General features: G+C 58.5%; 2 protein-coding genes across 2 annotated transcripts in view; both read right to left on the bottom strand.

Annotated features, from left to right (window-relative positions):
* Positions 1-304, bottom strand: part of LOC130016491 (2'-5'-oligoadenylate synthase 3-like) — a 32,692-nt gene extending 32,388 nt beyond the window's left edge. Inside the window, exon 1 of the mRNA XM_056107196.1 lies at positions 115-304. Within this exon, the coding sequence (XP_055963171.1) occupies positions 115-291 (177 nt within the window). The 5' untranslated portion in view covers positions 292-304. The remainder of the gene's footprint in view (positions 1-114) is intronic.
* A 4,390-nt stretch (positions 305-4,694) lies between these two features.
* RPH3A (rabphilin 3A) overlaps positions 4,695-22,202 on the bottom strand; it is a 56,657-nt gene continuing 39,149 nt past the window's right edge. The window contains exons 6-21 of the mRNA XM_056107130.1: positions 19,503-19,632; positions 18,537-18,623; positions 17,840-18,005; positions 16,800-16,943; positions 15,101-15,190; positions 14,625-14,687; positions 13,638-13,865; positions 11,802-11,881; positions 11,244-11,318; positions 10,566-10,675; positions 9,062-9,188; positions 8,664-8,720; positions 8,144-8,298; positions 7,796-7,877; positions 5,516-5,612; positions 4,695-4,879 (exon numbers count right to left, since the gene is read on the bottom strand). Of these exons, the coding sequence (XP_055963105.1) occupies positions 4,749-4,879; positions 5,516-5,612; positions 7,796-7,877; positions 8,144-8,298; positions 8,664-8,720; positions 9,062-9,188; positions 10,566-10,675; positions 11,244-11,318; positions 11,802-11,881; positions 13,638-13,865; positions 14,625-14,687; positions 15,101-15,190; positions 16,800-16,943; positions 17,840-18,005; positions 18,537-18,623; positions 19,503-19,632 (1,822 nt within the window). The 3' untranslated portion in view covers positions 4,695-4,748. The remainder of the gene's footprint in view (positions 4,880-5,515; positions 5,613-7,795; positions 7,878-8,143; positions 8,299-8,663; positions 8,721-9,061; positions 9,189-10,565; positions 10,676-11,243; positions 11,319-11,801; positions 11,882-13,637; positions 13,866-14,624; positions 14,688-15,100; positions 15,191-16,799; positions 16,944-17,839; positions 18,006-18,536; positions 18,624-19,502; positions 19,633-22,202) is intronic.

Below are 22,202 nucleotides of genomic sequence, written 5' to 3'. Positions count from 1 at the left end.
AGGAACCTCCTCCACGCCCCTCCCCCCACCCATCCTCCCTTCCTTCTCAGTAAGTGGCCCGAAACTGTGCCCCTGGCCCCCACTGGCCCCCACTGGCTGGCAGCCAGGACTCACCTTCACAACCTTGGACACCCGCACGGGCTCCGGGGAGCTCTGGAAGCAGCGCTCCTTCAGGAAACTGCTGATGATGTGGACAGCTCTTTTCACCTGCAGGCGGAAAGGTGTGTCGGGCAGGAGGCGAGTTTCAATGAACTTGTCCAGATCCCGGGCCTGCGTGGTTTTGAGGTCCATGGTCTCGAGGTCTCTGTCGAGGCTGGAACCGGCGAACCAACAGGCTCCCAGAACTGGCCAGCTTTTATCTCTTCCACTGCCCAGTCTGGGCGGGGCTCTCCCCGCTCTTTCCTTCCCTGGTAGGGAGGAGCTCTGATTGCAAGTGTGCTGGCCTGACTGGCAACTTCCTGAAACTGGTGTTGTCCTTTAACCCGACAGCTGAAACTCGGCAGCCTTTCCTTCAGACCCAACCGTGAACCCGTGTTTGTACCTCACAGAGAAGGTGCAATTCAAAGACAGCGTTTTCCGTGTATTCCTTTGTTGCTGTTTTATTTCCTGTCCCCCCCCCTCCCCACCCGAGAATGACGAAATGGCTTTGGTGACTTTCTGTGATCTTTGGAGCCATGCATGAATTTTGCCAAAAAAGCCAGGAAGGTCCAGAAGCTTCCAAGAAGGCCATCCAGATCCTAAAATTCAGACTCTGAACCTACTGGTACCTTGCAAGAGCTTCAGGAGGTTTTTCCAGGTACTTTGGCAAACATACCTTCAAATACAATTCTCTCTCTCTCTCTTTGTTTTTTTTTTTTTCATTAGTGAAACACCATGAGGTACAGTTGTAGACTTACAAATTTTTGTGCTTGGATTTCAATTATACAATGGTCAAATACCCATCCCTCCACTAGTGCCCATTTTCCACCACCACGGGTCCCAACAAAATAGGAGACAAATACAATTCTCTTCTCTGACTTGGGGGTTACGCTTCCTTCCAAAGCGCAGTGTTCAGGAGCTACACTGGCCTGTGTGTGGGCCACTCCCTAAGGCACTGAGTGACCCCAGGACTCAACCTGGGGTCTCAGACATGCAAGGTCAGTGACTTAGCGCGGAGCCACATTCCCGGCTCCTTTCACTCCTTTTGATTTTACTTTATTTTATTATTTTTTTATTTATTTTTTTTTTTGCTTTTTGGGTCACACCTGGTGATGCACAGGGGTTCCTCCTGGCTTTGCACTCAGGAATCACCCCTGGCGGTGCTCAGGGGACCATATGGGATGCTGGGAATCGAACCCAGGTCGGCCGCGTGCAAGGCAAACGCCCTCCCCGCTGTGCTATTGCTCCAGCCCCCTTCACTCCCTTTTAAATGGCTTCTTTCTCTCCTTCACCCGCTTTTTGCTTAGTCTCAGGACTCACACAGTACGTTTGTTACCACAGACAAACATGGATATGCTACGATTATTATTATTATTACTATTTCTAGATTTGAGGCCACACCCAATTGTGCTCAGGGATCACCCCTGGTTGTGCCGGGGACTATCTGTGGTGCCGGGGATTGAATTGGGGTCAGCCATATGCAAGGGAAGTGCCTACCTCCTGTCCTCGCTCTCCAGTCCCGGGTTTCTGACATTGACTCCAGTCCATAGCAGACATTGGAGCTGACGCTTGTTCATTCTATAGACTTGCTGCAGGTGTGACCCAGGCACCATCATGCGGAATTTGTGCAGAATGGAATCAACCCCCACCCCGCCCCAGCCCGCTGATTCTCGAATTCCTCCCTGCCCTGCTGAGACTGCCCCTATGTACTGATATGTGCTACGACTTTCTCCCCGAGCCTTGCTCTCACTGAAACTTAAAATTTTTACGTGGCTGATTCTAGAACTTTTCCTTTAGTGCATCGTGTTTTATTTGGCCAACTTTATTTTTGCTGGTGCGCCACACCCGGTGGTGATCAGGGCTTATCCCTGGCTCTGTGCTCAGCAGCCACTCCTGGCAGTGCTTGGGGCACCATATGGGTATTGGGGCTCGAACCCGGGTTGTTTGTCTGCAAGGCCTGCGCATGAACGCCTGTACTGTTTTTTTTAAGTCCCTTGAGACTTCTTTGGCTTTTGGCCTGTGTCCTCGGAGACTGCCTCCTCCTCTCCTCCTCATTGGTCTGTGTCCTGGGAGCCCGCCTCCTTCTCCCCTCCCATTGGCCTGTGTCCTGGGAGCCCGCCTCCTTCTCCCCTCCCATTGGCCTGTGTCCTGGGAGCCCGCCTCCTTCTCCCCTCCCATTGGCCTGTGTCCTGGGAGCCCGCCTCCTTCTCCCCTCCCATTGGCCTGTGTCCTGGGAGCCCGCCTCCTTCTCCCCTCCCATTGGCCTGTGTCCTGGGAGCCCGCCTCCTTCTCCCCTCCCCATTGGCCTGTGTCGTGGGAGCCCGCCTCCTTCTCCCCTCCCCATTGGCCTGTGTCCTGGGAGCCCGCCTCCTTCTCCCCTCCCCATTGGCCTGTGTCCTGGGAGCCCGCCTCCTTCTCCCCTCCCCATTGGCCTGTGTCCTGGGAGTCGGCCTCTTCTTCCCCTCCCCACTGGAGACTCAATTCTGGTGAGTCTAAAGGTTTGTGACATTAGCTATCATCCACCCCCTTGCTTTGCATCTTTATATTCCACAGAAGCCACCCAGGTGGAAAACACACACACCTGCCATATGGACATGGACCACACCTGCCACGCGGGCTGGGACCATACCTGCTATTTACAAGGAGACCATATCTCCCACACTTGCAGAGGACATATCTCTCATATGGGCAGAGACTACACCTGTCATGCGGGCAGAGACCACATCTGCCACGTGGGTGGGGGCCATGACTGGCACATGTGACAATGTGGGCAGAAAGGAGCGGGTGCTCGTTCAGTCCCCACATTGGAGTGCAGACGTCCCAGTGTGTGTGTGTGTGTGTGTGTGTGTGTGTGTGTGTGTGTGCGCGCGCACGCGTGCGCACAGGTGGAGGAGATCACCCAAGAACCGGAAAGGAAGAAAGCAGGTCCCCAGTCTTCCTGGATATTCCTACTTTATTTGAGGCTACATCAGCACGAAGAAAGTGGGGGTGGAGGGCAGGCTGGCATGCACCAGAGGGTGTGTGTGGGTTCTACGCAGAAGGCGGCTCCGTTGTTGGGGGCGAGCGTGTGCCCAGATGGCCCAGAGCTTGCTGCATGCTGATTCCAGCGCCAGTCCCCGTGCCGGACTCAGGGGACAGCCAGCATGCTTGCTCCAAGGCGCTGAGCACGGGCAGCAGCAGGGACAGGGCCCAGGGGCAGCGGGCAGCCAGGGAAGCCATTGGCCGGCCCAGGGATCTTTCAAGAACAGCGATTCCAGGCGAGAGATCCGGTCCCCAGAAGATGGGGTGGGGGGCGGTGTGAGTGGGATCCGTGTGAGTCGCAGGGCCCGTCTGATGGCCTCTATTGACAAGAGTGGAGGAAGGAGAGTACTCCGCAAGGAAGGGAGATTGAACAGGCACTGAGACCCTAAGCTCGTGGGGGCCTGAGTCTGGCGGGAGGGTCAGCGTTTGCCCCTGTATGTTTCTCCTGTGCTCATGTCCAGAGTTTATTCCCTTGAAGGAAGGAAGCCGGACTGACCGGCCATGGGTTGAGGCCTCTGTTTTTGGGTCTTCAGAGGATCCGCCACTCTCTGATGTTTTGGACCCGCATGGTTCCACCCTCCCAGAGATGGGCCGAAGGGATCCCGGGACACTGCGTGGAGGCTTTGCCATGTAACTAAGAGCGGGGATGGAGGGTGCCCAGGGGCTGGGGGGTCCCGCACCCCGAGTTCTGGACCCTTTGTTCCCTGAGCCCACCAGGGAGGCCAGGGGCATCCACTGACCAATGGCCCTGGTTCACTGGCCCACCAGGAAGTGGTTTCAGAAGGGGGCTCTGGTGGCCGCGGGGGGGCTCATTGCTTGCTCAGAGTTTGCTGGTCAGGCTGGGCAGAGGAGATGCGGAAGGGCACATAAGGACTCACTTATTATTACTATTGTTATTCTATTTTTTGCTTTTTGGGTCACACCCAGCGATGCTCAGGGGTTACTCCTGGCTCTGCACTCAGGAGTCACTCCTGGCGGTGCTCAGGGGACCATATGGGATGGTGGAGACTGAACCCAGGTCAGCACGTGCAAGGCAAACGCCCTCCCCGCTGTACAATCACTCCGGCCCCCAGGACTCACTTTTTGGCCATTTTACCGGGTTACATGGGCGGGAGGTGGGGAAGGGGGCTGCCGGGCAGCAACAGGGGCCTCAATGGCTTTTGGTGACTAAGCAAACAGGTGACATCCTGGGGGAGATGCAGTTCCTCTGGCCCCCGGTGAGCTCCTTGCTGGCTTTGCGGCCCCGAGTCCCGGGGCCTATTTACGTGGCAATCAGGGTGCAGGTTGTGGGGGGCCTTGTGGGTCGGCCGCAGCAGAGGCGACAGGTCGTGCATGTCCGGAGGGTCGAGGACAGCCCCGAAGCAGGATGGTGGCCGCGAGGCTGTTTACAGAATCCCCTCCCACAAGAGCCCCCCCGCCCCCCCCCCGCCCCATGCCTCCTCTCCACTCTGGAGGGGCCGAGGGGCTGAGCCCAGAGCCCCCCGAGGCGGGAGGAGGGTCTGCAGTGCCCGCGGTGGGGCGGCCTCCAAGGGGGGTGGGGGCGGGGGTCAGGGCTGCGGGCGGGTGGGGGCTGGGGCGCGGGTGCCGCCCTAGTCACTGGCCACGTGGTTCTCGTTCTGCAGCTGGTGCCAGCGCTCCACGCGCTTGTCCTTGTTCTTCAGACACTCGTACCAGTGCTTCAGGCGCTCCCCCTTGGCCGAGATGCCCAGCTGGCAGCCCCCTGGGACCAGGCAAGAGGAGGCCATGTGGGTGGGGGGGAGGTCACATCTGTCCCCCGCAGGGCCGCCTCCCCCCCCCCGGGCCCCGTGACTTGGGGGCTCCTCTCTGCTGCTAATGGCAGCACCCTTTGCCACGTTCACTCTCCCCCTCAGTCCTGCCCCTACCCTGGAGCACGCTTCCTCCTCCCCCTGCACCCTTGCCTTGCAGAGACGGAAGTGAGGATGCGCCAAGCCCCCTGCCCCTGCATTTATGTACATTGTGGGGGTCTCCCAAGCTGTGCTCAGGGGACCTGGGGATAACTGAGCTGGCCGCTTCCATGGCCGGGTCCTGCGGTGCTGTGGGTCACCAGGGCTATGCCTGGCAGTGCTGTGGAATGTGTGCAGGCATGTGTATGTACACACGTATGTGTATGCGAGCATGCATGTATACATGTATGTGTGCATATACATGCATGTGTGTGTGTAATGCTGGGGACGGGACCCAGGTTCCTGCAGCTGCTGAGCACTCCTGACCCATCTCCCCCTGCCCCCCGATGAGATCTGTGAGCCAAGCATCCCCCCAATCCTCCCGGCCATGTGCCTGGACTGCGTCCCCAGCCTGGCACCCTCGTGGGGATGGAGGGGATGGCAGCGCTCACCGATGTAGTCGTTGGACTTGCCGATGTCGTAGTCCCAGACGGAGATGTCCAGGGACTTCTTGGCCAGGTCACTATGCTTGATGTCATAGAAGAACTCCTGCAGGAGGCAAAGGAGCCATGAGCAGGGCCAGGGGCCACTGTCCACAGGTCAGCCTCCCACAGAGGCCCTTGCCCTGACTGCACAGGTGGCCAGGAGACCGTGGAGTGGCCAGGATGCCATGTCCTGCTGGGGCTATGGGCCCCCTTCAGGGCGCCCCTGCACCTCGCTGGCAGAGGTCCGTAATCTCTGGATGCCCACCACGCTGTAGCAGGGTGAGCTCCGAAGACAGTTGCTGAGTTGGTGGCGTTTCAAGACGGAGACATTTCCCCAGGTGATCTGGACAGAGCACACACTTGGCTTGCTGGAACCCTGGACTGTGGAGAGGCCACTGGAGGGTGCTGGGAATTGGGGTCCAGGGCCCCCCTACCTACTTTGTATATGTTTTCTGGGCTGACTCTTTTATCCATTACCTGGATGAACGGAATTAAATTAAAACCTGTTGTGATGGGGCTGGAGCCATAGGACAGTGGGGAGGGTGTTTGCCTTACATGCAGCTGAACTGGGTTCGATCCCCAGCATCCCCGAGCACCGCCAGGAGTAATTCCTGAGTGCAGAGCCAGGAGTAACCCCTGAGCATCACCGGGTGTGATCCAAAAAAACCAAAAAAACAAAAACAAAAACTATTGTGGTTTGGGGTGTGTCATGACAAAACTTCCCTTGGGAGAGTGACCTGACTTCTTGTGATGTGTGCTTGCTGGCCCCAGGTGTAAATATTTTACAGTGTCTTTATGTGTGTGTGTGTGTGTGTGTGTGTGTGTGTGTGTGTGTACGGTGGCATCTGAGGTCTGGATTCAAGGCTTTCTCTTTGTTACTGAGTGTACTGGTTGTCTGGGGTTCTTATTTTGTTGCATGTCCAGACTCGTGCAGACAGGACGACAAGAAAGTTCACCCATTCTGCTCAGGATTCATGACTCAGAGCCCCTGGTCAGCAGAAAGTCAAACTTGGGCTCTGAAACCCAGCGGCCAGACACTGCCCTGAGCACTGCCCACCCTGTGCTTTCTCACGTGTGCCCACTGCCTTCAAACAAAGCAGTGCAAGGGCTGGAGAGATGGTACCGTGAGTAGAGCACTTGGCATGCATGCGGCCGTGTCAGATGCGATGCCTGGCACCCCGTGTGGTCCCCTCGTGTGGTCCCCTAAACTCACCATGAGTGTCCTTGAGCCCTGAGCCAGATGTGACCGGAAAACAAAACAAAACAAAACAAAACGTGATGCAAAACACTGTTGTAATTTCCCTTTCCTACGTGGCGACATTTGGCAGAAAGCTGTGTCAGCAAAGAAGAGCTCAACATCACCACATCGTGTCGAGAGAAATTTCCAGACCCCCCAGTACCTGCTGGGGTCCAGGGAAAGACTCTGAAATCCAGAGGCAGGCAGAGGAGGGAGAGGTAGAAGGTGCCGGAAGGGACGGTGGGGGGGAGGCAGAGGGAGCCTGTGGCAGATGCTGTGTGGAAGGTTCAGGATGCTGTACCCAACTCTCTCAACTCAAGATCATGAGCGTCAGAGATAATGCATGTCACAGAGGTGACTGAATCCAGTCAAGTTTGATGGCGCCACCCTGCTGCCCACAGCAAGCCTCATCATAAACTTTCTTCTTTTTTTGGGGGGGGTCACACCTGGTGATGCACAGGGGTTACTCTTGGCTCTACTCAGGAATTACTCCTCGCGGTGCTCAGGGAACCATATGGGATGCTGGGAATCGAACCTGGGTCGGCCGCGTGCAAGGCAAATGCCCTACCTGCTGTCTATCCCTCCAGCCCCCTCACCATAACCTTTCACCTTGATTTGATTCCTTCTGGTGACGGGGAACTCATCACCTCTCCAGAGCTGGTCGCAGAGAGCGAGCTCTCTTTGCTGTGCCTTCCACCAACCTGGGGGCTCTCCCTCCGCCCCCTGTACCCACCTGCTGTGCTGATCCCAGAGCCCGAGGCAAAGGGGCCTTCTGGTCATTTAATGACACTGAAGCCTCAATTCGGGGCTGCAGGTAAGAATTCTCGTGGTGAGAAAGTCTCATTCTACTCAGCCACTTTATGACAGTAACGCCTTCCCACAGAGAAGGCCTGATTCCAGCCCCAGCACCCCACAGGGTCCCTGGAGAACTGCCAGGAGTGATCCCTGAATGCAGAGCCAGGCGTAAGCCCCGAGCACTGCCCACCACGGTGACACGAGCCGAGCCTTACCTCGTTGAATTCAGGGTTCAGTGTCTTCTTCTTGATCTGAGTCTTGTGCTTGGCCTTCTTCCCCATGTCTGGTTTCAGCCAGCTGCAGACATGAAGTGTCCCTGGGCACAGACTCTCTGCAAGCCCCACGACCTTTCTTCGAGATCCTCGATAGGGGTGTTGGGAACCCACCATTCATTACCCCCACACTGCCCTGACTTCTGGGGTGACCCGGTACCAACAGAGAGGAGACGCCCCGCCCTCCTGTGTCCCATGAGGTGAGAGGGTGCAGCGTGGGCCTCCCCTAGTGCCTGGGTTCGCCAAGGCTAAGGTGCCCTTGGGGCCCACTGCGGATGCTCAGGGCCTTACAGTTTGACGAACGGGTCCGAGTAGCCGTTGGCGTCCATGGCGGCCAGGTGCACGCAGCGCACGATGCCCACGATGAGGCCGCCCTGCTGTGTGCTGTACATGAGGGACACCAGGATCTTGCCGCGTTCCTCAATGTCCCCGATGCGCTCCACCTGCTGCGGGGAGAGGACAGGTGGGCTGGGAGGGGTGGCGGGCGGCGCTGGGGGCGGGGAGGGCGCTAGGGCAGTCAGCACCACGGACAGCGGACAGTCCCCCGCAGGGACCAGGTGAGCCCCTCCCTCAGGTCCCAAATCCCCACCAGCTTCTTCCGAAGCGCAGTCCCGGGGAGCTGGCCCGTGGCCCTCAGAGGGCTGCCAGTGGCGAGGTGGCACAGCACTGCAGAGTCCAGGCACCTGGTCCAGCCTTGGCCAGCTCCAGGGCGCCCCCTGCTGTCGGCCCCCAGCTTCCCCAGTCGCGCACTTTGGGGCCACACAAGGGTGAGCAGGTTTGGGGAGTGGGGGTAGGGGGTTCTGGGGCTCACCTCCTCCTCATACAGGGCCATGCCTCGGGCGGACCCGGTGGTGCCCGCGCGCTTCATCTGGGAGGAAGGAAGCAGAGGAAGAGAGTTTCTGTGGGAGTGCCCGGCCCTGGGGACCACCACGCCGGGTGAGGGAGTCTCACACACGGGTCCCCTTCTTCCCTCTTCCCGATGACATGGGGGCCACTCTGAGGAAGGGGGGCCGGAGCCGGTTCCCAGGTGAGGGCCCTGAGGGTCACACAGCCAGGAGGGGGTAGAGGGTCCCTAGCCACCCAGACAGGCTCCATCTGTCCTGTCTGTCCTGCTGAGGGGCGGGGGCTTGGTGGGGGGCAGAGCAGGGGCCTGGTCAAGCCCCCCTCCCCTCTCTTCTCTGCCGGGTTGAAGGGGGGCATGCCGCTTACGGGGATGACCCTCTCCAAGCAGATGTTGAAATTCTTCCTCTGATTGGGCTTCAGTTTCTTGAGCGAGAATCTGGTCTCCCCGATAAACTCGTTATGCCCGAATTTGTCCTCATCACAGACGGAGATCCTGAGTGGGGGGAAGAGACAGGAGCCTCCGAAGGGGCGGCCCTGGCCCCCTGCACCTGCGGGGACGAGCACCAGCACCCAGACGCCCCCCGGTGCATTGCTGAGCCCTGCACGGCGCCACGAATGACTCTCCCATCACAGCCGCCCTCAGCGTCCCCCGGGGAGCGCCACCCCGATGGAGAGGAAGAATGTTCTGGCACTCAGAAGTCCCTCCTGAACACCGCCTTCCGCCAAGAGGACCCATGTCTTCTTGGTCTCTCTGGGCCCTTCGTGAGCCTGGGTCGGCGGGGCCAGCTACACTGGTGTTTGGTACCTGTGTGAGGCACGTTCCCGTCAGGTCGGGAGCCACTGAGCAACGGGCAGGTGGCATCAGGCCATTTTGAGGCTGTGCGTGTGTCACTGAGTGTATTTCCCCATACTTATGGGTTGCGAACTTATGGGTCCCCAGCACCCCATATGGTCCCCTGAGCCCCACCAGGAGGGATCCCTGAGTCCTGAGTGCAGAGCCAGGACTAAGTCCTGAACACTTCTGGGTCTGGCCCCAAAACCAGAGAGAGAGAGAGAGAGAGAGAGAGAGAGAGAGAAGAGAGAGAGAGGGAGAGAGAGGAAGAAGCAGAGAGAGGGAGAGAGAGGGAGAGGTAGAGAAAGAGAAGGGGAGGGAGAGGACAAAAGAGGGAGAGGGAGAGAGAGAGAAAGAGAGAGAGAGAGAGAGACCCGTGGGAGGGGGCTGTGCTCTCTTGTGGCCAAGAACATTCTCCTTGCCAGCCGGAGGTTGTGTCAGACCCCAGTGCCTTCACGTGTGTGGGTGCAGACCAGGCTCTGGGCATAGCAGGGGGGTGCGAGCACAGCTCCTTGTGCGACCCCGGTCACAGCAGCAGGGCCGGGGAGGGGAGAGGAGCCTCGCCCAGCTGTGCTGTCTTTAACATGTCGCCAGAACGACATGCTTCCTGCTCCGTGACGACCAGCACAGGCCAGCGCACCAGAGAGAGGAGATCCGTCCCACGGCTGATGATGCAAGGAACAGACCTTTCCAGAAACACTCAGCTCCACTAAACATCAAAGTGGGGCTGAAGAGACAGGCTGGGCATCTGCCTTACATGTAGCCGACCTGGGTTTGATCCTAGCACCCCACAGGGTCCCTGGACCCCACCCAGAGTGATCTCTGAGCACGAAGCCAGGAGTCAGCCCTGAGGACTTCCAGCTCTTGGCACAGCTCTCCCGAAGTGCACAGATTCCAGGTGGCCAGACACGGGGGCCATAAGGCTGAGCCATGCCCCGTGTCCTCAGGAGCCAGAAAGGGTCCGAGTCTCTGTCTGCCTGGGAACTGCAGCTGTACCTGGTGTGTGTGTGTGTGGGTGGGGGGGTTCCCCGCACATACCTGAGTGTCTTCCTCTGCATGTCCTCGTCCGTGATGCCGTGGTACACCAGAGTCTCATTCCACACCGGGTTCCGCGTGTTCCGCAGGGTCTTTGTCCGGAGCTTGTTGGACTAGAGACAGACAGACAGACGCTGGCTTGGAGCCCGCCCTGCAATCCCAGTTTCCGGCCTGATGTGGGGAGAGGCTGGGAATCCCACCCCCAATCAGAGCACAGTGGCTCCCAAATGAATGTTCTCAGGGTGAGGGGCCCCTCCAGGAAAAGGCAGCAGTCTAGAAAGCCAGACCGGACCCCCAAAACCTGGCCCCTCCCCCAGACCCGGCCCCTCCCCCAGGCCCAGGGCCCGCCCCCAGACCCAGACTCCCTGACCCTCCCCAGACCAGGGACCCCCCTGGGACCTTCCTCCTGACCCAGCCCCCACAGACCTGAAACCCTCCCCCAGACCCAGAACCACCGTAGACACAGACCCTTCCCATGGGTGCTGTGCTGGGGTGTTGGGGTAGGGGCCAGGGGCCGTGGCTGGCACTGGGGAGCCCCTGAAGGTGTCCAAGCCGGAGCAGGCCAGGGCCAGGCTCCCGAGTCTCCCCCCTGAGCCGTTCCCAGGGGTGCTGGTGCAGCGGGTACGGTGCCGTGGGTCGGGGCTCCCCAGGCTGGCGGCAGGCGGCCCCGCCGTCCCATACCTTGCTGGCCCCGGGCAAGAGGTGCAGCTTCACATAGGGGTCGGCCAGGCCGTTGGAATCCATGGGCTTCAGGCCCTGCAGAGGGGGCAGCAGTCAGGACCTCTGCGGGGGGTCCTGGACTTCGTCCCCCCGAGACAGACACATGTGGCCTGCTGGGAGGGGCCACCGCACCTGCTGGCGGTGCGACCCCAGGCAAGTTTCTTAACCTCTCTGAGCCTCCTTTCCTTGCCCACTGATCAGGATGAGCACACCAGCAGCTGCCCGGGCTGGCATGGGGCCTGGCGTGGGGTGCCAGGCTGGGTGGAGGAGTGGGCCCACAGGTGGGGGCTCGGGAGGGAGGTTGGGGTGCCTGCAGGACCCCCCAAGGCCCCACCCGCAGGGCACTGACACCCCGCACGGCCCCATTGGCACTGCGGGAGCACGCTGGCATGAAGTGGGACTTGCTGGCACTGTGTCCCCCCTTAGGACTCTCGCGACCTGGGGGCCCCGGCTCAGCAGTGGCTGTGAGGGTCACCCCAGAGGAGCCCACCCCGCCCTGCGGGGGCAGCGCTCACCCACCTTGGCCTTCAGGATGGTGCAGTTGAGGGAGCTGCTGTCCTGGTCATACAGGAGGCTGAACTCCAGGGCGCCCAGCGTGGCTGCAGAGCGAGGGGACAGAGCTGAGGCTGTTGTAGTAGCACCACCGTCACCCTTGGGCCAAACCGCCTCGTCCCTGGCTGCCCACCCAGAGTGAGCTCCAGGGCTCTGGCTGTCCCCTGCTGGGTCCCCCTGGGGGACATTCACCCAGAGGCTGGAGAAGAGACGAGGCTCGGCCTCTGCTGTTGCCTCTGCCAAAACATGTACCCCCCCAGATCCTCATCCACCCATCATGGCTTGGGTAGCGCCTCCACCAGGAAGCCCTCCCTGGTTGATCCCTCCAAAGCTGCCCCCCTCCCGGTCCTCTGCCACACTGAGTCCCTTCCTGCTGCTCCATCACGATGTCAAGCGGATGTGCTCTTTGGATTGTTTCTTGCCACCAGGGCGTTGTTTCCACTAAAGGAGCAGTCCAGCTTGCGTGTCATCTGCTTGCTTCACTGCCCTGGTTTCTCTGTCTTCTAAAACCGTCAGGGCTGCCCAGGTTTCAGGGCTCCCTGGACACCCGCCAAGTGAAGACTCGCGGGCACAAGGAGCAGTGGGCCGGGAGTGGAGACGGGATCTGTGAGAAACTGTGGGGGCAGCTGCTACCAGAGCCAGCAGGAGCTGGGAGGGCCCAGAGAGCTACGACGGATCAGCAGACGGACACGCGGACGGGTAGAAGGAGCAGGAGACTCGGGAAGGGCAGAGGAGGGAGGCACGGCACCTCGGCACAGCAGAAACTGCCCTGGCTGACCAGGAGGGGTGCACGCCGCCGCCTTACCCTGAGCCTGCAGGACTGTGCCTGGGGGATCACTGCCAGACCCCTCGCACCCTCTCCCCAAGTCTGGACAAGTCTCCGAGATGCCTGGAGCACCCGCCCCCACCCGTGCTCCTGTCCTAGCCAACAGTGATACTCATGGGTTTCATGCTGTAGCACGGCGTCCACGGCCTATGTGCGCCCTCACTGTGGCCGGTTGGGACAGCCCCGTGGGTGTCCACCCACACCCCCAAGCCCACAACACGACCATAGCCCCCACCCCTGCCTCTATCTCTCCTTCCTGCTCCTGGTCACACATGTGGGTGGCATGCGCATTCACATATACACACGTTGTGTGTACACGCGTGTCTGTGTGGGACGCATGGGTGAGGTGGGGGAATCTCAAAGCAGAGGTGCAGATCCGGAGCTTTTAAAAAATCAGCTTATGACACTGGATCATGAACAGCTTTGTAACTGTAGCTCACGGTGACTAAATTATAAATAATTAAATAAATAAAATCCACCTATGTGCAGAGTCACCACAGGCGGCTTCCATGCAACGCCACGCTGCTGGACTCAATGAAGAACCAGTCCCTGAGCGGACGGATGGACGGATGCAAGAGGTAAGAGTCTTATTCTGAGCGCTGGGAGGAGATACACCCGAATCCAGGCTGGCACCATTTCCCTGACCCACGGGACAGCAGGGCAGGTCCCTGAGTTCCCAGGGGAATGTGGAAGTTCAAGGTGGTGGTGGTGTGTTTTTTTTTTTTTTTGCTTTTTGGGTCACACCCGGCGATGCACAGGGGTTACTCCTGGCTCTGCTCTCAGAAATTATTCCTGGCAGTGCTGGGGAGGATGGGCACCATATGGGATGCTGGGAATCGAACCCGGATTGGCTACGTGCAAGGCAAATGCCCTACCCACTGTGCTATTGCTCTAGCCCCAGGGTAGTGTTTTTCTGACACATGCGTGAAGGGGTGGTACCTGGGGGCTTCCCTGGTACTCCCAGACTTGCCACCTACTTGCTTCATCGGAGTCGTAGCTGTTGGCTTCCTCCTCCTCCTCCTCTGGGGGTGGGGGCTGGCGGGCAGGGCTGGCGGTGGCCGCAGGTGCGGGGGGATAGGAGCCCGGAGGGGGTCCCGCTCGGTCCTCCCTGATGCCAGCCACTGAGTAGCCCCCGGCTGCCCCGACCCGCTCCTCCCTGGCCGGGGCCATGACCCCTGTGTGGCTGGGGTCGCTGGGAGCTGCTTCTGCAGGGGAGACAGGGGTCAGGGGATCATCCCAGTGTGGTGGTGGGGGGAGTGCTGAGAGGTGATGGCTGCCATGGGCAGGGGTGGGGCATGTGCCCGCCAGCCTCCCAGCTCTGCAGGAACAGCCCTGCCAGGTCCTGGGGGCCCGCGGGTCACTCCCAGTTTCTCAGAGCTATCAGGGTTGCAGGGGAAGGGAGGGGGGACTTGCAAAAATGCAGGTTCTATGACTCCCTCCCTGCAAAGGGTTGGGGGCAGGGGAGGGCTTAGAATCTGTTTGACACCGAGTCCCATGAGCTAATTCAGGCACAGACCGCACAGCCAGGGTCTGTGGGCCCCTCTCAATGTCAGGTGGGAATTATGACCCTCCAGGCACCCGAACAGCAGAGGCTGGTCCCTGGAAACAATCCCCCCCTGGCAGAGCTGGTGTTAGGAAGACCAGAGGTGACAACTGGCTATCCTGTGCCCGTTGGAACAACCCCTGGCACAAAGCCGAATCCAGGTGGCATGTGAGGTCCCACGGGTTCCGTGTGCCCCCACCCCTGGTGGCTCTGTGACGAGTGCTGGTCTTCGGGTGGGCGCCTGAGGCGGGCCGTGCAGCCTGGTACTGGGGCACTGAGGGGCGGGGCCAGGGCTCCTGAAACCTTGGCGTTCAGCTGTGGGGACATGGCTGGCTCTGAGCTCTGTCCCTCTGCGGGCGCCACTGGCCACCTGCCACTTGAAGCCCAGGTCTGGGGGGTTGGGGAAGGGGCAGAGACATGCCTGCTCTCTGGTCCGGAAAGCGTCCTGTGGGTGCGGGGCTGGGTCTGCTGCCTCCAGGGGGGCCTGCGAGGGGACAGAGAGGGGAGGCAGGGAACGGAGCCCTTGAGTGTTTGCTTCATTGGTGCAGACAGCCCAGGGTCACGCAGGCAGATGTGTCCTGGCTGTAGGAAGGGGCCTCTGGCTTCTTCTCTGAGCCGCAGCTCTGCTCTGGGCCATGCAGACGGGAGCCCGGCCTCCCACCAAGCTGGCGGTACATGGGGCATGGACTGATGGGCAGGGAACAACAGGACTCCTCCTAAGTGCACCCTGTCCTGCCTCCCCATCTGGCTGGGCTGCCGGAAGATCCTCCCTGGAAGGGCTTCAAAGGCTCAGGAGACAGTGACGGCTGCAGAATGCCCGTTGGGCTGCGGGCAAGGAGGGGATGCTGCAGGGTATGACCATGTGTCAGGTTGGCAGTGGGCAGGGATTAGGGGTACCTGGCTGCCCGGGCTGGGCAGGTGCTGGGCTCTGCATAGTCGAGGCGGGGGCAACTCTGGCAGCCTGGACTGAGTTGGCGCGTCGCAAACCTGCAGGGGAAAGGAAGGAGACAGCCCGTGTGTTTACACACATGTATCACTCGAGTGGTCCCAGTAACGTCTCCATTGGAGACTTTGTTGTGACTGTGTTTGGCATATTGAATACATCACGGGTAGCTTGCCAGGCTCTGCTGTGCGGGCGAAATACTCTCGGTAGCTTGCCGGGCTCTCCGAGAGGGGTGGAGGAATCAAACTCGGGTTGGCCATGTTGGCTGCATGCAAGGCAAACGCCCTACCTCTGTGCTATCGCTCCAGCCCACACACATGTATAAACACATGTAAATATATTCACACGTGCATACACATACACACATGAACACACATACACACATATTCGTGTGCATGTGAGTGAACATTGAGTTAATTCTTCTCATCTGCCATGGGCTTTACCTCTAAGAGTTGATGTAACCTTTATATTCCACAAGGTGGGGGCTCTATTACCCCCATTTCACAAATGGAGAAACTGAGGCACACACGGGTTAAGGTGCTCCTTTAAGGCCTTTCGGCTGGTTAGTGGCAGTCAGGTATTTCTTCTCTGGACTGTCCCCATTCCTCCCACTGAGCTCTCCGGGACAGAATAGAACAAGGAACTCAGGAATTCCCAGCACTGGGGAGGCCCCACATTCCTGAAAGAAAGTCCCCCTCTTCACATATCACCGGTCTGGGTCACACTTTTTCTGAATAAGGATCTTATTTTTTTTTTTTTTTGCTTTTTGGGTCACACCCGGAAATGCTCAGGGGTTACTCCTGGCTTTGCACTCAAGAATAACTCCTGGTGGTGCTCGGAGGACCATATGGGATGCTGGGAATTGAACCTGGGTTGGCTACGTGCAAGGCAAACGCCCTACCTGCTGTGCTATTGCTCCAGCCCCTAAGGATCTTTTTTCACTGGAGGGACACATGAGTGCAGATGAGGAATTAATATCCAGGATGGTGAAAGGAAGGAAAGGATAGGCTAGGAGGTTCTGGGGATGACCTGGGGGCGCTCCTGTATAGGACAGGGCTGGAGGAGTGGAGTTTCACGGGCTCAAAGTTTCATCTGGAGATGACCTGGGGTCAGTGGACAGTGATGGGATATTTGCAATGTGAAATATTTGTCCACGGAAAAACGGGGAAAGCGGTGAACCCGGCTGTGTGTATTTGGCCGTGATCTGCAGACGCCTTTAACAGAGCTTCCCTGCAGAGCGAGCCAGCGCGGTCTTCACTTCTCTCCATCTCACCCAAACTTGAGCCAAGAAGAGACGGGCTCAGGCCCTCAGCCATGAGCCCGTATGGGGCAGGGGTGGTGGGGCCGGCAGGGGTGACCGACCTCCCTTCACCTTCCTAAACCCGTCCCCCTGGGATCCCCAAACAGGTAGCCACATAGGCCCCCAGCTGGACGACTTCCCTTTCCAAGCTCAGGGGTTGGGCCTCCTCCCAGGGCACCCTGACCTGGGGCATGGGATGGCTGCTGGCCTCACTGGACAGCACAGGTGACAGTCAGGGCTGGGGGGAGAGTGGTCAGAGGAGACCTCCCTCTGTCAGTGTGAGAACCTGGTCTGACAGAAATGCTGCTGCCAGGTCACCCTTGTGGCAAAACCCTGCCCCGTGGAGGTCTCACCTGCAGGACCCCGGCCAGTGTCCCCGGCTGCACCTTGGTCCCAGCCATCTGCGTCCCGGCTGGCGACGCTCATTCGTGCCTCTGAGGCCCTGCGGACAGGCGGCCCGTGGCTTCCTCGCCCAGGAGCAGCGGCTGGCTCAGGGCCTGGAAGGAAAAGTGGGGATTGGATGGGGGAACTAAAGCAGGGGTAGGGGGGAGTTCACAGAAGCCCCTTGCCCTCCTGGCCTCAGTGTCCCCTGTACAGGGCGGGAGGGATGACGTGCTTTGTGGGATTGCAGAGCTGTTACATATGGAGCTCATGGAGGGCTTTTCCTTGCCAACTCACAGAGAACTTTTGATTTAAACTTGTCAGTGCCCTCCGCCTCCCCTTGGCTCTGGCTCTTGTGTGTCATTCCCCAGACTTCCTCTGGCTTGCACACACACATGATCACACATGGGCTAGGGGTCTTGTTCTAGTAGATGTGCTTTCATTGTGGAGGCTTTATTTTATTTTTACAGTGTGGCAGTCCCCCTTTTATCATCACTTTATTAACATAAGACTTGCACAACAGTCATAATAGTCAGAGGAGCAGTGATTCTCTTCAATTTCCTTTCGATCCATCCCACTTTCAGATTTGCCGAAGCTTTATAGAGGAACTACTCAGAGCCCTGAGTAGGAAGACCTACTCAGCAGAACCCATCCACCCATCCCCACTCAAGCTCCAGTGTACTTTAGGTAGTGGGAGTCTCACAATTTCTAAGTTTAGTCTCCACTTCTGTTGTACCTCAAAATAACCCATCAGGAATGATGACTACTTAGCCTTTTGGCAGCCTGGTTTTGCTGTAAAGTTCCCCGGGATGCCTTCCTGATGTGGATTCATGGTGAGATATAAGGGGAAATAGAGAAATCCTAGATCTGATCCCAGAGACTGTGTAGAAATAGGCTGATGGCAAGACACCTGTCAGGTAGACCAGTTGGCTGAGATCTGGCCATGGTCCTAGGTAGACCAGTTGACTGGGATCTGGCCTTGGTCCTGAAAGAAGGTGCTACTTTTCCTTACCTTGAACTGGAGCTGGGGCAATGTGCTTGGGCTCAGGGGTGGGCTGCTCGAGGGCAGCAGGCTCATGGACAGGCTGCTGGGGCTTAGTCTTCTTTATAGGCATTGGCTGGGGAAGGACTTGCTTGGGGAAGCCCTTGAAGAACCACGCTCCAGAACGCTTCCACACCTGGGGGAGGAGACGTGGAAGATGAGGACATGGCAGGGAGCACCCTGGCACCCGCCTTCACAGGTGCTACGTTTTCCCTCACCTGGTGTCCCAGAGCCTGGCAGAGCTGGGCATATACTCCCTGGCCTCATCCCATTGATACAAGAGCCAGCATGCTTTTCCTATATGAGTCACATAACACTGCATGAAAATCAATTGAGAGGCCCCTGGGAAACCCAGTGTGTTGATAGGGAAAGTTGGGAATAGTAGGGCTGCGGATGGTGCCACAGAGTGGGAGGGCAAAGACTGGAGTCCAAGGCCCCGTCCCCTTGCTTCCTGCTGCAACCAAGACAAGTCACAGAAGCGAAAAAGAGAAGGAAGCTCTTTTACATGCTCAGGGACTGTCCCATCAGTGTTCACTCCTGATCTGGTTCCCTCCAAACAATCCCCTCAAAACACAGACCAGACCAGTTTCCACTGCTACCTTGGTTCCAGAGAGAAAGGGGACAGGACGGAGAAGGGGAGCCTCATGGGACCCCCTCAGGCACTCACCTCCCTCTGCTCGATGCAGATTTTGCAGAGCCACACGGGATGCGGGCGGTTGTTGGAGGTCTCCACGCCACACCGGGTGCAGATGTTCTGGGGACAAAACAGTCTACTGCATGCCCGGCTCTGCCAGGCTCTGGGATGCCCGTGTGAGGGAAGAGGCAGGGCAGGGATGCGACTCTCTCTGGGTGGAGCGACAGAGCTAAGATTCCCCTTTCTTCCCCCCTCTTCCACAACCAAGGCCAGTTACATTAATGCTCCAATTTGCGTCTTAACTTCCAAGGGCCAGGGTCGAGTTGCCCTCTGAGCAAGGGGAATGCAAGAACTTGTCCAGGGCCTTGTGCAGACACCCACATGGGCTCCGTAGAGGAAAGGAAAGTGATTCATCTCCCTTTTTAATTTCTTTCTCTTTGGGTCCTAAATGGATCTGAGACCAGCCAGACGACAGCCGCAGCTTCTGGGCCTCCGGTGGAGGGAAGTTAGTTGAGGAAACGCCGAGACTGGATGCTGGAGCATTAATCTGGCTGAGTTCCTTAAAAGCTGAGACAGCCAGGAAAACCGAGCAGGTCATAACATCTACTATTTGATTGCAGCCATTACGCCCCACTTGAGCAATGACCACATAAGATGCCTGGCGGGTCTGACTTGGTGCTGAAGGTCAGGAGTAAAGGGCAGTCCCACCCCCATTGGACAACACTCCCCCCATCCGCCCACTCCTTAGCCTGATGCAGGACTCCACAAGCCACATTCAGGACCACTGGGATCCCCGCCCCCATCCCCCGCCGCCAGTTCCCGAGGTCCTTCCTGTCAGAGCTAAGCTCCATAGTGATTGAGAGGGGGTCCGAGGGACTTCTGGGACAAACAGGGAGCAGTGACATGGACAGAGCTGAACAGAGGAGCAGCATAAATCACGTTCTGCCAATTACCCTTCTGGGTGCCTGAGCAGCAGGTGGCGGGGTGGGGGGAACGTACCTTCTTACAGTCCTCACACACGACGCGGGCTGAGCCTAGTGCCCCCAGCTGCTCCCCACATAGGATACAGCGGCTCACCCCGTCCCCCGCCACGTTCTTCCTCATGTTCTCCAGACGGTCCACCAGGCGCCTGGATACAGAGACAAGACTCAGAAGAGTCCCTGAGACAGGCCCCCTCCCAGAGTCTCCGTCTCTAGCTGACGGCCTTAATCTTTGACCCGGGTCCTCTTGTGAAGCTTCTGGAGCAGGCGGCCACAGTCCCCTCCCCAAATAAAGACTGGAGTTCAGAAACACTGCCAGAGCCCCCTGGATTATGGAGCCCACACCACACCCTCTGTCTGGCTGAGACCTCTCCAGCTCATGCCACTTAGTCCAGGAAGCTTTCCTGAGCTGCAAGGCCTGTTTCTGTCTGCAGGCTCCCTCCAGCTGGATGACCCTAGAGCAGCCCTCAGGGGCACCTTCTCCACCAAACTCTCTGCCGAGGTTGCTTTATGCCCCCTTATGCACGTATTTGCTCCATGCTCACGAAACGGTGCTCTCATCCCCAGACTTGCTCAAACCAGAAAATGGTGGGGTGAGAGCATCTTCCTTAACCCCCTGCTCATCAGCGACCCATCGGACCCAACAGTGCCAGCACTCTCCGTCTTCACACTGCCAGGCACCAGCACCCCCTTTTCGGCTGGCCCCTCTGCTGACCTGGGACAGCATCTCCTGCACCCCCACTGCCAAAGTGGGGTATGAAATACTGATGGGACACTCTCGTCCATGCCACTGGCAAGCCTCTGGCCTCGCTCACCTGGGCCCGGCTTTCACTGCCCTCAGCAAGACACACCAGTTCACCAGGACGCTGGTCAGAAATGAAAAATTCCACCACTTTCCAAACAACAGAATCCAATCTGGGAGGAGACTGGTTTAAGAGTCCCCCAGGGGTGTCTGCTGCTCTTCATGGATTCCCCTTCTCTGCCAGCACTGGTTCCTCATGGAACCCCAGTTCCCACCAGCCTCAGGAATTTGCACACTCTGTTCCTTGTGCCTGAAATACAGCTTGGACATCGCCACCCTCCATCACACACACACACACACACACACACACACTCACACACACTCATATACAGGCACACAGATACACACAGACACACACAGACGCACACTCGCAAACACACACACTCACATACACAGAGACACACACAAAGACACACACAGACACACAGATACACACTCTATTCTCGTCTAGGTTCCTCTTGCCTTCCAATGCTGTCTGGAAGCCCCTTCCGCCCACAGGTCTGTTGTTTTCTCATCTCCCTAGAGGGAGCCTGGCCCCGCAAGCACTTCTCGTATTTGTCAGGAAGCGGGAGGTGAACTCTGCTGGGACACTGGTTCCCTGGGAGACCATCCCTGGCCTCTCTGGACCATGAGCCCCTGTTGTGCAGAGCACTGCATATCCAAATCGCTGCTGCATCTCTGGCGGGCGCCCTGGAAGGCAGGATCCGCAAGTGCATGAATGATGGAGCAGCTGCTCCTGGAGCTTGTGCTCCGCCTAGTTCAGGCAGTGCCAGAGCCCCGTGAGCTGACTGGGATTCCAACAGGTGGCACCCGTGCGCTTACTCGATGCCTGGTGGGGTACGGAGAGCTCTGACTCCCCGCTCTGGAGGCAAGACCTTCCCCCACGCTGGTTCCCAGAGGCCCGGGGAGTTCCTGGCTTCACAGCCAGGCAAAGCCGAGAGCCAGTGCTTGCAAGCATCCCACTGGCGTCTCAGAATGAATCCGGCCCATAGTGCTGGTGAGCACGCAGATTCAGAAACACCAGGTCCATGGGGGCTGGAGCAATAGCACAGCGGGTAGGGCGTTTGCCTTGCATGTGGCCATCGCAGGTTTGATTCCCAGCATCCCATACGGTCCCCCAAACACTGCCAGGAGTGATTCCTGAGTGCATGAGCCAGGAATAACCCCTGTGCAATGCTGGGTGTGACCCAAAAAGCAAAAAAAAAAAAAAAAACACAAAAATAAAACAGAAAAAAACAACCAACAAAAAACCCTAACAAAACAAAACACCAGGTCTGGGTGCAAGCCAGCAGCTGTTTCCAGAAGCTCCCACGCGATCCCATGCGACTCTCATATCCAGCCCCAGTGAACTGGCAGGGGGTCCTGTGTCCATCCCCAGTGGGCCCGTCTGGGGCCGGAGTCTTCCTGACAGCGGGCCCAGAAGTGCTGCATCCTGGTTCCAGAACCAACAGTGCTGTGCCGCAGGCCACCTGCTGCCTCGCGAACACTGCATGCTGTTGTTATAAATAGCAGCTTCTCCCTTGGGCCGGCACTGGAGGCAGAGCCGCCGCGACTGTGGCCAGCCAAGGCCCCAGATGGCTGGTTGGCGCCTCCCTGGGCGCCCGACTGACAATCCTGCTGAGGAGGTGATGCACACAGCCCGCCACGGGCTCCCTGGAAACTGCAGATGGTGGGTGGAGCACAGAAGCAGGAGCGAGCTCCAGGCGCAGCTCCAACACCCGAACTAGCCTGACGCCCAACACCAGGCTCAGTTGCAGTGATGCATTTCATTTCTGGGGGGAAAGGCCATGCTCAGGGGCTCTTGGCTCTGCACTCAGGTATCACTTCCAGCGGTGTTCAGGGCACCATATTGGGTGCCAGGGATTGAACCCGGGTCAGCCACGTGCAAGGCAGCACCTTACCTGTTGTCTATCACTC

The sequence above is a fragment of the Sorex fumeus genome, unplaced genomic scaffold (genome assembly GCF_029834395.1).
Source record: "Sorex fumeus unplaced genomic scaffold, SorFum_2.1 ptg000155l, whole genome shotgun sequence".
In the NCBI taxonomy this organism is placed as follows: domain Eukaryota; kingdom Metazoa; phylum Chordata; class Mammalia; order Eulipotyphla; family Soricidae; genus Sorex; species Sorex fumeus.
Note: the sequence above shows the minus strand (reverse complement) of the source record. Positions and strands in the feature narration are given on the sequence as shown.